We start from the raw sequence: 18,215 nt of genomic DNA on the forward strand, positions 1-18,215 counted from the left end.
TATTTTGATTGTGGAGGATAACATTGGTTTTTGGAATTAGGTTGACTGTGGAAGATAAATTTGGTTTTTTCATCTATTTTTTTGAATATTAATTCATTGGTATCATATTTGTATAAAAAAATAATTCTGATTCTGAATATACTCATAACCTTCTGATGTTGCTGCTTTTATTTATTTCGAATGGAAATGGAATGTAGGCGATTGAAATCAATCCAAGAAGCTTTCACATGCCAATAATCCTATCCTATATATGAGCATTTACTGCTTCTTGCTTTGCTATCTTCCATGGCCTATACCACATCTATGTGCATGAACCCTGCCGTTCCTTACAAAAGTAACAGATCCACGCTCAAAATTCTTCTCTAGACAACCATGACATGGTAACCTGCCTAATGAATCAGCCACCGAGCTATACTGACCAATTCAGAAAGTCGCAATTATTGTAATGAAAATTTTTGAGGGGATCAGGGTATCGAACTTAAACCCGTGCGCACCTGCAAGAGACGCTGCAAATCAAGGTGCATTTTGGGGAATTTTTTGTCGTCTAACATCTTTTTATTTAGAGAACATCCACCTATAACCAGATCAGGAAACAGGTTTCAAAACAAATATCATGAGGCAGAAAATAAAAACAATGCCACCAATACAGCAAATCAGCCAAACAACTCTGCAATAAACTTGTGAGTAATCATGGTTTTAGTTACATTTCTGCCTTTTTTTCGGGATTTAAGAGCAGAGCTTATGCACCCACCTCTTTCTAACTGTTTTATGTATGAAATGGATCACAATTCAGTGCAACATTTTTTGACCTAGACCTCCATGCAGAAAACAATAAACTTGTGAGTTATCATGGTGTTTAGTTACATTTCTTCTGCCTTTTTTCGGCATTTAAGAGCAGAGCTTATGCACCTACCTCTTTCTGACTGTTTTATATACGAAATGCATCACAATTCAGTGCAACATTTATTGACCTACAACTCCATGCAGAAAACAATAAGATGTGTCTTGATAACCTACCAAGTTTCAGATATTTTCAGAATTCGATATATTGTTCGAGATGAAGCCATTTTCTGATATATCATATATATATATATATATATATATATATATTCTACCAAATGAACAAATAAAAAATTTAAATATAAACGAACTTAATTTGATTGTTAATTGAGACGATCAATATTCTTACAATTTCCATAAACACAGCTATTTTTTGAAACTTGAAGTCTTAGGCTAAATCTTAAACAGGTTTGACTATACACCTGCTACTTATCTGAATTTATTAATTTTCTTTTGCTTGAACATAATACGCTCAAAGTTCTTTCTGAATGTCCAAATCTTCACTATTCTGCACTCTAAAAGAAATAGATAAATTTAGTTTATACTTGCAGAACTTTCATTCGTTGTGCCGTTATCATGTTAACTTGATTCAATGGGATATTTAAGCTTTCTACTCCTAAATTAGAGAATTGAAAAGCCTAGAATGTAAAAACTTAACGAGTAACCTGACAGAAAATGTTTCCTATAGATCAACTTGCCCTTTTAAGCTATAGCTCCGAGTAACCACTTGACAAAGAACTCAAAATATCAACCTATCACTCAATGAAAACATGGATCCATGGAACTTGCCCAAAATTCCAAGCAACACAAGGAAATCAATTTGATCATAATCAGAAAAGATCAAATAAAAACAAAGAATGAGCATAAGAACACACCATGATGTTAGTGATTTTATCACTCATTATTTTTTCTCATGCAAATCCAAACCATCATTAACAATAAACATTTCAGAGAATCACAGATATCATTACTATGTAAATATGATAAAAAGTAGACAATCCAGACCAGGGAGATTTTGGGGTTGGGGGTAGGGGGGGGGGTGTGGGGGGTGGGGAATGGTTTAGCTGAAAGCATCAAATAACTTCTCACTCAACCAGTATAACTTACTAGCATAAATGGTTGTAACACAAGTATATCTTTTATGATCTGCCCAAAAATTGCCTTTAATTTATGAAAAATATTAGAAAAGGAAAAACTACAGAAAATTGTAACATGAAAATAGGATGGTATCCTTGCAGTCTATAATTACAGTGGTCAGGAGAAAAAGTTGCAATACGGGAGCAAAGTAAAGAACTTGGAAACAACAAACCTTTGTCCATCTCCAACTCAACCGAATCCAACTCAAGCTCAAGTTTAAGCTTGATCACAACATCCTGAAGGGTGTGTGTCGATTATGTGAACGACGATATTCGAAATAGATTTCGGCATTGGATTATCAGCCCCCTCTGAATGATGCATTGTCAACAGAAAATCAAGGACATGTTCCTTAATCACTATTCTACCACTATCCTTTGCTTCACTGCCACCGTAAGTCGAACCTTACACGATTGGAATCTCCGATAGCAGCGACTTGTTAGCTGGGGAGAAACCCAATCTTGGGACATGGCACGACCTAATGACACCGTAATAACTGAATTCTCAGTAACTCTTGAAGCAATTCTAAATGTAACAGGGCCAGGTGAATTAACTCTGAATACTAGAGCACCATCCACATGTTCACTCAAGGGTCCATTGCTAACAAGTGAGAGGATGTCTTGAAGTTTGAGGGGAGGACAAAACAATTTAATGAGGTATTGTGCAGATTGTGATAGTTTTTTATTCCCTTTGGAAAGTCTCTTCAAACCAATTATTCTCCTTGGTGAAATCTGGGGTTTCTCCTGCCGTAATCAGGGTCACCTCCTTAATTACACATCCAAAAAATGGCAACTAGCCTGGGGTGGTGCATTCCACCTTCTTATCCAAAACTCACGAAAACAATTGTTCCCGTTCTGCATAATAAAGAATGCCCGTCCCATGGGATCCACTTCCCAAACATCTACCACTGGAAAAACAGTACGAAAGTGATTATCTTTCACCTTAGAGATACCTTGTTCATCCAAAACAACTCTCCCCCGTCCCATGGAGTCCATGGCCTGCACACTTTTTAACTTTGGAAAAAGTGGAATAAGCTCTTCTAAGTAAAGAAAAATCAATCATATTCAAGGAGTGTTTGCAATAGATTGTGATTTTGTAGAAGTGATTAATTTATAAATTATAAAAAAGTTAAGAAAAATCAAAAGTTAATTAGTGCTTGAAAACAAATGTGAAAAATCTAAAAATCAAAGTTTGGTAGCATTTGATAAATAAGTGATTAGAATGATTTTAACAATGACCTTCTTATTAGAATCACTTTTGGAAAATTATAATCATCACGTGACTAGCTTTTGAATTTCAATTAACTTAAGCATAAGCTAACACATAATCTAGGTTTAAAAAACACAAAAAAATGATTTTTTTAAGCCAAAAGCTAACAATAACTTTTTTTTAGTGATTGCAAACACTCCCTTAGAGCTACGAAGATGAGATGATTTTGATTAACAAAAGAATTCTGACAAATTAAATTAAATAACAAGAAATTCGCAAGACGAAATATCAATGAGAATAAATTCTATTATTATATAGTTCAACTTCACTTGACTATCCACCATGATTAATTCTTATTGATTTCTTAATTATAAATTCTTCTAGTTTATTAGTCAAAAACCCAAATATTTCCTACGACATTTCTCAAGTGATAGTAGAAGTTCATATCTAATATTAAACCCAATATTCCTATCAAAGTTTGAATATTAAATCCGATAAACAACACAATAATTCTTCCAATGACTTTAATGGAGTTATATGCATTTCGAACAATACAAACATCAATAATGTATTTTCCTATGTCGTATTCAAAATTCTCTATCCCGAGTGATGAATTCTGAACAATAAATCATTCAATCTATGATCAATAAATTGAAAGCATTAAGAACAGAAAAACACAGATAAACTATGCAAAAAAATCAATACATCAAAATTATGGGTTCAAGTCAAGATGCATCTACCCTCAAGACTAAAAGTTTAGTTCATGACGAATTTGAAAATAAAACTAAGTACGTTCTTCCAAAAGTTCATCAAAGCAAAATTATAGAATAAAAGAGTAACAAGAACAAAGTTATAATAAGTTTCTCCATCCCCGGATGCTGTCGTCTTCCGTCTTCGTACCGAGTTCTCTTACTCTTGTGTGCTCCAAAAGTCTTCCAACTGTCTTATTTTTTGCAAACCCTCCATATCCCTCCAAAAAGACGCCCAAATTTCTTTTTTAAACCCACAAGAAAAGTTTCGAATTTTCAAACACTTCGCAGCGCAGAGGCGCTCTAAGACAACACAACTGCTCTGTAAAAATTATGGGTCTAGCGCAGAGGAGATAGACTGGCGTAGAGGCGCTGTCTGTCTTCTTTTTTTATTATTATTTTTACTTGAATTTCGATCTTTCTTCCATCTCTTTGTTTTCTCTATGCCTCTTTTCTACTCGATTTCAATTTTCACCATTTTTTCTCAACAAAAAATGATTGTTACCTAAACTCCTGCAAATGACAAAAACAAACACAAACACGCATAATATCGCTCAATACATAACAAAAGGCAAATTAAATCATATAAGATATAAGTGCAAAAATTACACTTATCAGTCATATCGAAAAAAAATGACTAAAACTATTTTTAAAAAACTGAAAATGAACTTTGACTATATAAAAACCAAAATCATAAAAAGATAAGCATACAAAACCAAAAATACAAAAATATTAGAATGTAAATAACATATCAACATTAATAATCTATTTTAAAGCCATGACTTTAAAATGAAGTGATGTAATAGTTTTTTTTTTTATGGTTAAGTGATGTAATAGTTAATGAGTTAGTTATGGAGTAAAGCGGTAAGTAAATGGAGCGTAAATATCATTAATAATCTATTTTGAAGCCATAACTTTAAAATGAAAATTTTCACTTCGTATGCATATCCAAAGTCTCACTCTTCAATATTGCGATTGAAAATTGGGTTTTTTTATTTTTAATGTAAAAATAAATAAATTTCAAAAATACCGTAAAATCAAAAAAAATTCACAAATACCGTAAAACTCCAAATCTGACAGCGGACGATTGTGTACACGTAGGCATCGTCCTCTGCCACGAGGCACGAATGCTACCCATTAGGCAGCGTCCGCGCCCCAAATTTAAAATTATTTTAAATTATTTAACACTTAAAATGATTAAAGAAAACGTGTTGACGCATAGCATTTGCGTGTAAAATAAAATAATTTAACGCGTAAACAATTAAATATATCATCTAAAGCGTAAATAATTAATTTAACGCGTAAACAATTAATTCTACGCGTATTAATTACTATATATATGTTCACAAATGTTATTCGGATATCACTCATAAAAATATCAATCTCTTTAAAATTTTCTCGTTTCTTTTATACGTTTTTCATTTTTATTTAAAAAAATCATGTCGGAAAACATTGATATATTTTTATATTTTGGTGGTCATATTATTATGGATAGTGGATCGATTGTGTATAGTATTCCTTATACTAGACCGATGCGAGTTCTACTTTCCATTACTTTGTCCGAGTTGGTTGAAGCTGTGCATCAAATATTGAGGATTGATCCAACTACTTTTACTATCAAATTATCAACAAAATATTCTTTCATGGAAAATTCATCTTGGCATGAAATTCAAGTCAATCTTGTCGATGACAATGCTTTAGAGTTTATGATGCAATATCCCAATATACGTATATTGCATTTGTACGTGGAAGTAAACCAAATTGACCATAACGTTGGTCATGTCGACCAAGAATCGGATATTTTACATGTCACTGAAGGAATGGGCAACATGTATATTTATCCTGAAAGTGGATCGTGGGATCAATATATCGCCGGCACATGCGAACCTGATCCTGCAAGTTGGCCGCAAAGTACACGTGTTTGGGAACAAAATTCTGGTAAAGCAAATTGGAATTCAGAAATTCAAAACTTTGTGCCACGTGTTGATGATCCTAGGAGTGAAAACGAAGATATCCAGAGAAGCGATACAGAGCCAGAGATGTCATACGTGGAGTCTGAGGAAGAAGATGATGACGATGTTGAAGATGTGAATGATGATGTACATGTGAATATCCATGCTAATACTAATGAGGGAACATCATCTCGTCCACCATCTCGTCAGAAATTACAGAGGCAAGATATTCCTTTCTTTTCTACCACTTCTGATATGTCATATTTTTTCAATACATATTTTGGAGAAGAGATTTCTGATTCTATTGGCGTACCTCATGACATGCGGACAAGATACTACAATGAGGAGAGAGGAGAACTATGTATAAACATGGTTTTCAAGGATAAAAAAGATCTGATTGCATCTGTGAAGGATTATTCGATCAGAGTTTCTAGGCGTAAATATCTTGTTGTTAAGAGCACACGCATTTTGTGGAAAATTCAATGCAAAAATGATTCTTCCACCCTCAGATGTCGTTGGGGTCTTCGCGCATCTTTCAAGGAGAAAACAGGTTATTGGAAAATAACCAGATATGGTGGGCCTCATACATGTATATCAACCAACGTCGGCATAGATCATCACAACTTGAATAGTGATATGGTTGCACATACACTATTGGGCATTGTACGATGTGATCCTTCGTACGAGATTAAATATATAATACAGAGTGTGAAAGATAAATATGGATATCAAATCTCGTATACGAAGGCATGGCGGAGTCTGAAACGTGCAGTGGAAATTGTTTATGGAAATTGGGAGAGCTCTGTTCAATTACTACCGAAGTATATGCGTGCTCTTTGCAAATACAATCTTGGAACAATTGTCGACTGGAAGCATCTCAGAAACAATGAAGAAATAAAAATATTGAACTATTGTTTTTGGGCGTTCAAGCCGTGTACTAATGGATTTCAACACTGTCGAAAAATTATTAGTGTCGACGGTACACATTTGTACACAAAGTACAAACACAAAATGTTGATCGCTGTCACTCTGGATGCTAACAATCAAGTTCTACCATTGGCTTTTGCAATTGTGGATGAAGAAACGTCTGATTCCTACCTCAACACCCGATCAGGACGATGCATATTCACAATATCAAAAAAAATCAGAGGACAAACACATCGCCAGATTCTATTATCGTATGTACTAATGATCGCTTTAACATCAACATCTTTTTATTGTAAACTATCCAGTTAAACTGCATAATAATAATAAAATCATTTTTAATTAATAAATATAAATTAATATAATTATTGTAAAGTTTCAGTAATCCTATAACACACCTCGATATTAGTCATACGATCGAAGCAATCCCTTATAATTCTAACAGCGTGCATTGGTGAATGAGTGTAACTAAACACATTTGACCACCTACATAAAAAAATATTATTAAAATTATTACAAAATGAATTTGTAATTTATACAATGCTAATATTTTTCAAATATTACCGTGTACCATAAGGAGCATATGAAATATTTTCTTCGAATTCATTTTGACGCACAGTCAGAGATAATCCATTCATATCAGGATTAACAAATGTAATCTTGCTCCATGCCCATATCTGCCATCAGTAATAAATTAAATTAAAAATTATTATAATATGATATTAGATGAACTTAAAAATTTATACCTGTAGGATAAATAGAGGCCCGGATATTATAGTTTTTCCTATCCGTGTTGCATTGCATAACCCACGATATAGAAATGCCAGAACTGCACTTCCCCAACTATAAGATCTGATGCATTCAATATCCCGAAGTAGTTGCAAAAAAAATCAATCTAACAGATCCTCCTTGATAATCTGGAACCATGATTCCTCCAATAATCATTAATGCTACACAACGGGTATATTTTACGATATCTATTTCTGGACTATTATCATCGATATGTGCAGCCATGCAATGCTCATATAAAGTGGTCATCGATAAGTGACCACCTTTGAAATATGACGTCAGTGGCGTAAATCCCAATAAATTCAAACATATATGTTGTCACTCTTCAACTTTATGTGAAACATCTATACCAATTACAGGCTCACCATCAATAGGCAGACCCCAAATAATGGAAATATCTTGTAAAGTGATGGTTGCTTCACCAAATCTAAAATGAAAGGTATGTGTTTCACGTCGCCATCGTTCAACCAAAGCAGTAATTAAATGATTATCATATTGTCGAGGTCCACACAGCAAAACATCATAAAACCCAATGTTATTTAAATATGCAATCACACGACTGTGCAGACCATGATCATTAAATAACTGTCAAATCAAATTATCGGATAGTTTGACTCGAACTATGTCATCAATTGTTTTTGTGGAAACTTCTGACGACATATGTGTTGCTTGTAAATATAGCACACTGAAATCTATTGGCCCTCGATTTGTTGTCATCCTGACAAATATACTAACAATTATATAATGCAAACCAATAAACACATATTATAAAATTACAAAATACAAAACATAAAAATAAAATAAAATATAATAAATTTTAATCTATGCATATAACAATATATGTCTATATATGCACATATTTAATATAAATAACGATAACAATAAAATATATATATATATATATTTCAATCTAATAATATATATTCTATATTTATATAGTATATCAATAATAAGGTAATATATATGCATATATATCTAATATAATAACAATAACAATAATAAAGTTTATATATATATATATTTTAGTCTTTTAATATATATATATATATATATATATATATATATATATATATATATAGAATTCTATATTTATATATATTATAAGATTTATGCTGCTGGTGGAAACGTGAAAATGAAGGTGGAAGGGGGTGGAGGCGGATGGGAAGGGTTTGGACGTGAATAGGGTAGGGTAATTAGGAGGTAATTTAGGTGTAATTAGTGTAAATTAATTACAAATTTGAATAATTAAATAAATAAATAAATATTATCAATAAAATTTAAAATAATTATTTGAAATATTATTAATTTAATTTTAGTTAATTTTACATATATTTGTATAAAAAAATTCATTAATGGTATATATATTATAATTTTGGTTCAAAATATGATATTTGATTAGATATTTCAAATTTTAAAATTTGATTAAATATTTTAATATTTTGATTTAAAATCTATATCTTTATGTAAGTATAATGATTTTAAAATAATATTATTATATTTACACACTTGATAAACATAATAAATATTATCATAGATATTTTTTTATCGTTACAATAGATAATTATAACAATATAATAAAATATATAAATTTGAACAAATAATAACAAAATAAATAATAAATAATTTAATTATGCATTACGAATTTGAGTAAATAAATAAATATTATCAATAAAATTTAAAATAATTATTTGAAATATTATTAATTTAATTTTAGTTATAATAACATCCACCAACAACTACAAATGTTCACCCGCTCTTCCTGATTCCAGTCTTGGAGGAAGGGAGCTTAACTATTTTTTATTATTAATACATTTAATTTTTATTAAATTAATATAATATATTTAATTATAAAAAAGAAGAAATTTGAAATATATACTAAAACATATTATTAAAATAAACTTAAAATTCAAAATAATGCTTAAAATAATTCTGAAAAATAATCCATACCTTTAAATGGCTTTTTTTTAAGTACCTACAAACAACAATTAAACATATTCAATTATAGTAACTCAATTAAACCAAAACACCAAAATTTCAAAACTCTAATCTCGAATTTACCTTCAAATTTTGAAATAGAGCTCCAACCAACCTAAATATTTTATTCCTAGCTTGAACAACGATCGGCGGCGATGAACAACGGTGAAAAAAAACACGATTGATCGGACGATGTTTCCGAGATGGCGAAAAAAACTTGAAAAATTGGTGTAAAAAAAACTCTCGTTGCAAGGATTCCAGAACTACTCTCGGATTTGCAATCGGACGAACGATGACGGAGAAATCTACTGTCAAAGAAACTAAAATTGAGAAGAGGAAGAAGAAATGCCATAGAGATAATAATGGAAGAACGAAATTGTTTCTGAAAAATTAATAGAGGTGGGTGGGGCAGCAAAAATAATAATGGAGCGGATGCTGCTGGCGTGGCACTGACCCACGCCACGACGCAGCATTCGCTCCAAATGTTAGCGGACTCTGCTACGTGTAGGCGAGTGTCCGCTGTCAGACTTAACGTTTTACGGTATTTGTGAAATTTTTTAATTTTACGATATTTTTGAAATTTATTTTTTAATTTACATTAGAAAAAAAAACCCTTGAAAATTTGTATATTTTAGTTCCATAAAAAAATATTGAATAAACAAATCCTTTTCACAAAAAGATCGTTTGTCTATAAATTTATATGTATTTTATTTTGACGGCAAATCTATATGTATTTTCTGTAAAATAAAAAAGATGAAGTTTGGTCTTAATTATTTGTAAAAACTTGCTTCCAGAAAAATAAATAAAAAAACATTTCATAAACATTTCAAAAAATATAAATAAATAAACATTTCATAAACAAAAAATAAGATACTTCTCCAAGGCATTCACATTTCACCAAAATTCCACCCAATTTACATATTTTTCATTTATTTTCATTAAATTTTAATGTCAAAATGTTACTGGTCTGATAATTTTACGATCCAAACTATTTTTGGATGTTCATATTATTTATAAATTTTTGTACACGTTATGTATTTCCATTTTAGATATCTTAGACTTATAATGTTTGAATTATATTTATATATATTCCTAATTAAAAATATTTATGAACATGAAATTAACCACTTTAATCATTGGTCATTTTATTTTATTTTAAAAAAACAAGATATGTTTCAAAGAACAATCAAACTTGACCATGTTACGTTTTTTTCAGTAATTCCCATATAATAATCAAAAACTATATTATGATGAACTTGTTTGGATTTCCAATCAGATACATGTTTTGACGCACAATCTTTTGGTAGTACGTACTTCATTCTTTAAAGATAACTGATGTTTTGATTTAAATTATCTTTTTTGCGTGGTCTTTGATCCAATATTAATGTGTCAACAAAAGTCTTTAAAATTTAAATATATTTCTTCTATCGTGCAAGCAAAGTCATGTTTTCACAAACATTAGTTAATACATAAGCCTGACATTGGTTGCTTTTGTAAGATATATAGGCGAAGGATTACTGAACATCATCATGGGTACGTCATCTAATGGTGGATGTTGTGAAGTAATTCACCCGAAGAATGGGTGTTTCGACAATAACTAACACAAATCAGTACTCGTAATCTGGAGAGTATCTAGAGTGTTAATTAAATCTTGTTTTTAGGGTATTAATCAAATCATGAATCTAATGATCTATATTTTAACACATAAGTATAATTAATGTTAGAGAGCTGACGTTACAAATTATGGAACCATTAGATTGACAAACAATTAAAGTAATACCCGTAAGATAAGTAAAAACTTTACCAGATCCGGACAACTCTTAAGATCTTTGCATACATCATATTCTATACTCTCTATCTATCTGGGTAATGCTACATGTAGACCGAGTGTTACACGTTTGTTATACATTACACCTAAAATTACATGATTATCCTACATGCATTTTCAAATAAAGTATAAAGATAATCATGTAATTTTAAGTGTAATGTGTAACACTTCATATACATATTGACTTATTAAAATAACTATGCAAATTTACTACTATATCTATATTAACTCATTAAATTTAAGCACCTCATATTGACTTTTGGTATGTCAATATGACGTTGAATTTTTCTTTATCTTCTCTCTGCTAATTCTATATCTCAAAGTTCAAACCATCTAAAGTCTAAACAAAATCATATCTAATCTATATCTATATATATAAAATCTTAATAAAATAATATAAATCCTCTACACTATAATTATTAAATACAAAAAAAATTCATTATGTATGTTCCTATCGTTTGCCAAAAAAAAAAAAATTAATTAAAGCTATGATCTCTATACTAATTAATTTTTAATTAATCCAATAAAAATTTATATAACTTTATCTCCACCTAAACTTATCTTATTATTATTTATCTTTAATTTTCAATTCAATTAACATCTTTATTTATATTTTTAATTTTTTTAAATAACTACATAAATAACAAAATTATAACATGTATATATAAATACACAGCATATACACAAACATTAATTTTAATAAAAGTATTTTATATTTTATTTCTTTCTGAAAAAAAAACTTCGAATTTCCAAGTGACACCCATTTCTGTGTCAATCTTTGAAAATTTCAGAGCCCGCTGGACCGAATAATCATTCAAAGAGACGATCTGCGGAACCAGCCCTGCGATTCATTCCCAGAATCCAAGCATAGACGATGTCAAAAATCGCCGTATATTTGCAATGTGATGCGGGATTCTACAAATTTACGTTCGATTCTGCAACCCTTTTTTCTAGCGGCTCGGACGATGCTTGGAGCCTTGGACAGCCGAATTTCGGGATGCAGAGCTATGGATTTTTCGAGCTTCCATTCCTGAAAAGCTCTGCATCGAAGACCTTCGAGAGTCAATGGTGTAGCAAATCGCGGAAATTTCATAATTGGAACCGTTCGCCTACTACCAAGTAATTAGTTAGCCCTAAAATAATTGCTGCCCCTTGAGTCCTCGTCTTTGCCTGCGGCGGGAGAAATTTCCTCATTCGGTCTACCAAATTTATGGCTTTATTAAAATGTTCAATCAATAACGTAATAAAACATCAACAATGTTGAGGTTTCCTCGAATTTTAGCCTCCTTTTCGCCCCAAATCAGAGTCTTTCTCGACATGGTGGGATCCTCCATTAAAGTACTGCAACTTCTGCTCAAGAAATGCTTCAGGGAATCTATAAAAGGCGTGCTTTTGTTGAGAAATTCATCCCAACTTTGCGGGGCTGTTCATTCTGCTACTGGCTAACTTACAGCAATCACGTAAGATCATCAATCTGCCGACGTTGGATGACAGTTGATGGGTTTTGACCCGAAAGTTGGGTTTTTCTTCAACTCCAAGTGTTCGTTCAATTCACGTTTCTTCCCCTACGCAGTTTCTCGGATATACTCGTGTTCACACACACGTGTTAAATATTTAAGGTTAAGCGGTTCGATATCTTTCTTGATCTCGTCTATCCTTTATCCACAAGTTTTCAATTTTTAAACTTCATAATTCATATTAACCGCCTTTATCGTAATCTAGAGTCCTAGACGACATTGAATCTTCTTGGCTTGTTATATAAATATACAGAGGTAGTAGAATTGTATTGCACATTCCAATCTAGAAGGCCAGGCATTCAAAAGTTAAAGATAACTTTTGTTCTTTATTTTTCGGTCATTATTTCGGAAAAAAAGCTGGTGGTTTTTGGATCCCTTTTTCCTGTGTTGGCGTCTCGTATAATTGATATTGGACAGTTTCTTTGACTCGCCGCATCGCAAGAATCCGGGTCGTGTGGTTTTAAGAGATTTGAGATTTGTGTGATGGGAAATAAAAGCTCACGTCCTAGGGAAAGGGAAAGCAGGAGGCAATCTTCGTCTGGTGCCTCGCAATATGCTCGTAATTATCCCGTGCAGCATCCTTATCCGGAAGGGCATGTGACAACGAATCAACACTATGCCCCTGCTCAAGGTCATGGCACTACATCTCAATTACATGCACCACAGAAGAAGTTCGAGAGGAGGTATTCAAGGATCGCCGATAACTATAATTCGTTAGAGGAGGTACGTGCACGTTAAATATTTGTACAAAAAACATTCATAAGCGTTATCCGATACAAGCCTAAATGCTTAGAAGATGAAAACACATGCATAGCAAGATTTGAGGTAGTTTTTTAGAAGGCTCATATATTTCAATACTCGAGGAAGAATATCTTTAACATTAAAACATGTAGTGGGTCCACCACTGACCATAATTTCCTCTAAAGGATTTGGTGGTAAAACCAAACTCTACTGCTGATCTGCAGTGGTTTATCAAATAAATATGTTTTGTATGGATTCATATCATAATCATCCAAAGTCTCTGTTGTGTTTTTATTTGAGTAGGTGTTAAAATTACAGTTCTCTTTTTGAGCCACTTGAATGCTTAATTTTTCATCAAATGTTTCTAATGCGAAATCTTTTCTTTCAGGTGACTGGAGCTCTTTCACATGCTGGCCTCGAGTCTTCCAACCTAATTGTTGGAATCGATTTTACCAAGAGCAACGAGTGGACAGGTTCAGTGATTTCTTCTATGCCATTTAATCTCTTAGTTACTAAACTTTGTGTAGAAATATGCTGAGCTCAGTTGAATGTTTAGGCAAGAGGTCGTATCATGGTCAAAGCTTGCATCATATTGGAAGTGGTTCGAATCCCTATGAACAAGCAATATTTATTATCGGAAAAACCTTGGCTGCTTTTGATGATGATAACTTGATTCCCTGTTTCGGATTTGGAGATGGTATGACATCAATAAGCTTTCTTTTTTTTTTTACCTTACACGATGAGTGTTCGTGTCTCCGTGTGTTGTTTTTTTAAAATCTAATTCATTTCTTCTAATCAATCTTGGCAGCATCAACTCATGATCAAAATGTATTCAGTTTCTACCCGGATGAGAGACCTTGCAGTGGATTTGAGGAAGTTTTAAGCCGGTACAGAGAGATTATTCCGAGTTTGAAACTCGCAGGTAGCACACATATTTTTTTGTCGAGATTAGCATCTGTTGATGAATTGAATGTTTTAGCTTAGACTCTCTCACTTTGCTGCAGGTCCAACATCATTCGCACCTATTATTGAAATGGCCATGACTATTGTCGAGCAAAGCGGAGGCCAATATCATGTTTTACTGATTATTGCGGATGGACAGGTATAATTCCATCAATACAGCTGGCTGTGTTTTCGATCACAATCAAGAATATGTACAATCACAATGTTTCGGTGATCTTTATCTAGAGATTCAGTAGCGGATATCACGTTTTTTAATATTGTTCTTTATGGTAGGTTACTAGAAGTGTTGATACAATAGGTGGTCAATTAAGTCCTCAGGAGCAGAGAACTGTACAGGCGATTGCTCAAGCGAGGTAACTTGCCAGAAATTGGCAAAACAACTCCCAAGATTTGTAGATCTTTAGTTTTTTTTTTGTTTTTGTTTATATTTTATTATTATTATATATATATAATTTTTGGTGACGTTTTTAATGTTTGCAGCAAATTGCCTTTGTCTATCGTTTTGGTTGGAGTTGGAGACGGACCTTGGGACATGATGAAGGAATTCGATGACAACATCCCTGCTCGGGATTACGATAATTTCCAGGTTTGTGTCATCCTTTTAATCTGAATTTGCACACTATTTGTTCGTTTCTCTCACGTATTACTGTTGTTATCCAGTTTGTCAATTTTACGGAAATTATGTCCAAAAACGTGCACCAATCTCGAAAAGAGACGGAATTTGCTCTTGCAGCATTGATGGAAATTCCAGCTCAATATAAAGCAACTATGGAACTCAACTTGTTGGGGTAATGATTACTTTACATGGTTCTTTCTTGATCATAGATATATGTGATGCATCCGCAATCACGCATGGGTGAATTTGCTACCGATCTTACATTTTTTGGGTTTGCAGTACACGGAGAGGAAATATACCTCATAGAATTGCCCTTCCACCTCCTGTCTACGGTGCTGGTAGCAATTCAAAACTGTTTGGTAGCAATTCAAAACCCTCTCGTGCCACCAGTTTTCAGCATAGCCCAAGTTCGTATTACAACCAAAGTCTTGTTTCTGGCAGTGAAAGTCCTTCCGCCTCGAGCTCTACCTATGAAACACAGGTATATCTGAGTACATAGAAACGTTTCTACGCCTCTTCTCGTTAGATTCAGTTGATGGGCACTTGCTAGTTCATTTGCAAGTGTTCTTCTCCGATGGCCAATATAAAAAAACGTAACCAATTGTTGTTTCTTTGCTGAGCAGATTTGTCCTATTTGCCTAAGTAACACAAAAGATATGGCTTTTGGCTGTGGACATCAGGTACGTCTATACAGATGAGCAAGATTCTAAAACACGTGAAGCATGTCCCAAGTATTGGGTCAAGCACGCATTATAAACTTAAACTAGTCAAAGTTTAAGCACAAAAATATTGTATTCCGTTTTTATATAATCTTAATTACCTTGAGCAAACAATTGATAAGATAATGTACAAACATCATAAATTTAAGACCAAGTCATAAATTTGTTTCGTTCTTTTTCCAGACGTGTTGCGAGTGTGGAACGGACCTTCAGCTGTGCCCGATTTGTCGAAGTTCAATCCGGACGAGAATAAAGCTCTACTGAGGAGCATCTCTGCTTCTCGTTCTCTCTTTCAACTCCAGCATCAAATTATTCTTTGCATTGGTTGTGTTACTATCTGGAAGATGAAGTTTTGACTTTTTCATGTACAGTTTATGATTGGCCTTTATTTGCTTGTTTTGATTTTTTCCCCTACGGGCCTACGAGAGTTTCTTTTTTTCCTTTTTCTAAAAAATATAGTTTTATTTTTTATTTTTTATTTTGGGTGATGGCTCTTTGGAGTTAGCCGACAGTTTTGGGAATTAAGACACATTTTATGGGGGTGATTGAGATTGCATGGTTGGACATTTATTTTGTTTTGATCTGATGATGCTGGCGATTTTTCATTATTAATTCTGGATATTTTAAATCTCTCTCATATTATGAATTTTACAGCATAAATAATTGGACATTCAGTTTTCGTCTGGATATGTATTTATAAAACGTTTTTGTCGAAAAATATTTTTTAAAAACTTTTTATAAAATGTTTTAAAAATAAATGTGTTTGGATAACTATACATAAAAAACATTTTAACATTACAAAAGTAATGTTTTTCATCTGTTTTTCATAGTTATATTCTAAAAAAATTTAAAAACACATCTCTAAGTGTTTTTAAAAAACACTTTCTAAAAAATACTTTTATAAAAATCTTGTCCAAACAAACACATTTTTTTTATTTATAAAACGTTTTCAGATTTAAAGGAGATGTTTTGAATCAGATTATTATTAATAAAAAAAAAATTTGAGAAAAAATATTATTATGTTTTGAGTGGACAAATACTAAAGATTTTAAAACCGATTATTCCGGTTATAATGGAACTGAAACCGTACCCTCTTGGATGTAATTAAGAACTAAAGATTTCGGTATCTTGTTGCAACGGTGTTGGTTACGATATGAATCAAATTGAACTAAATTTATTCATTTGAGATTTAATAGTATTACAATACCAAGACGATTATAGTTTGAGTAATTGCGATTGTATTCAAAGAAAAAATAATGATTCAACTATATTAGGTACTTCTGTAATTTGTATAGATAATTCGTGAATATTTCAATTTCGGATTAATAAGTTTGAGGACTGACGAGGCTATAAATTTACTAAAATATAGCTATGTTTACTTTGATTTTGTAAAATAATACGGTGCAGCAGATAGTATAGAAAACTCATATATATATATATATATATATATATATATATATATATATATATAATTTACAACCAATAAATGAATGACACGTCAGTTGGTCCTCACGTATTTACTCAGAAGATCAAAAGGTTCAGTTCAGATAATTTAACCTAACCTTTCAGGTATTATTTTAATTGTTAATCTAATGTTTCAATGATTTGCCACAACATCTCTCCAACATTAATTATGCATATGTACTAAAATATAAATCATTATATGAATGATTTGAGCGATACCCTAAAAGCAGTGTTTTAAAAAACTTAAGCGACGCTTAATCTTGCTTAAACTTTAATACGCTTAACCTCGATTAAACGACCGATTTTTAGAACTGAAGATTTCATTTGTTTTTTTTAAATGAAAGCATTTTATTTTTATAAATATATATATATTTATAGTTTAGAAATCAATTAAATCATATATTTATGGTTAATCTAAAATTTTATTTAATGTTTGTCTTAAAATAATTAAAATTATAATAAAAATTGAAAAAAAAAATTCACGCTTAAGCTCGTTCTAAACTCGCTTAAATTTAAAAAAACTTGACATTTGACCTCCACGCTTTAACGTTAAAATCTTGTCTAAACGTAAGATGTACTCATTAACCAGATCAAAACCCCTGTTTGGCCCACAATGACAAAATGTACTTAAAGAATTAATTGATGTAGTATTTTATTCCACACCGTATGATCCTCCCCTCTACCGCTAGCTAGCTAGCAATGAATGCAATCAACAACCTAATAACCACTTCCCTTGTCCCTTCCTATATTCTCATCCTCCTTTCATTCCCTTTTCCACCAACATTAATCCATGGCT

At 32.0% G+C, this 18,215-nt stretch overlaps 1 protein-coding gene across 1 annotated transcript; it reads left to right on the plus strand.

The window, feature by feature from the left end:
- Nucleotides 1–12,193: 12,193 nt before the first annotated feature.
- On the plus strand, nucleotides 12,194–16,567 carry LOC140877519 (E3 ubiquitin-protein ligase RGLG2-like). Its single transcript, XM_073281059.1, has 11 exons — nucleotides 12,194–13,639; nucleotides 14,046–14,130; nucleotides 14,214–14,354; nucleotides 14,466–14,579; nucleotides 14,662–14,759; nucleotides 14,894–14,973; nucleotides 15,101–15,206; nucleotides 15,281–15,408; nucleotides 15,516–15,717; nucleotides 15,860–15,916; nucleotides 16,139–16,567. Exons 1-11 carry the CDS (start codon nucleotides 13,400–13,402, stop codon nucleotides 16,217–16,219), a joined length of 1,332 nt encoding a protein of 443 aa, XP_073137160.1. The 5' UTR covers nucleotides 12,194–13,399; the 3' UTR covers nucleotides 16,220–16,567.
- Nucleotides 16,568–18,215: the final 1,648 nt, after the last annotated feature.

This window comes from Henckelia pumila, chromosome 2, assembly GCF_033568475.1.
Source record: "Henckelia pumila isolate YLH828 chromosome 2, ASM3356847v2, whole genome shotgun sequence".
Taxonomy (NCBI): Eukaryota; Viridiplantae; Streptophyta; class Magnoliopsida; order Lamiales; family Gesneriaceae; genus Henckelia; species Henckelia pumila.

Excerpts from the sequence above, each read along its gene's own strand:
- LOC140877519 (XM_073281059.1), top strand. The coding sequence starts at position 13,400 with ATGGGAAATAAAAGCTCACGTCCTAGGGAAAGGGAAAGCAGGAGGCAA. Across the intron at positions 13,640-14,045 it reads ACTATAATTCGTTAGAGGAG|GTGACTGGAGCTCTTTCACA; the intron begins GTACGTGCACGT and ends CTTTTCTTTCAG. Across the intron at positions 14,131-14,213 it reads CAAGAGCAACGAGTGGACAG|GCAAGAGGTCGTATCATGGT; the intron begins GTTCAGTGATTT and ends TTGAATGTTTAG.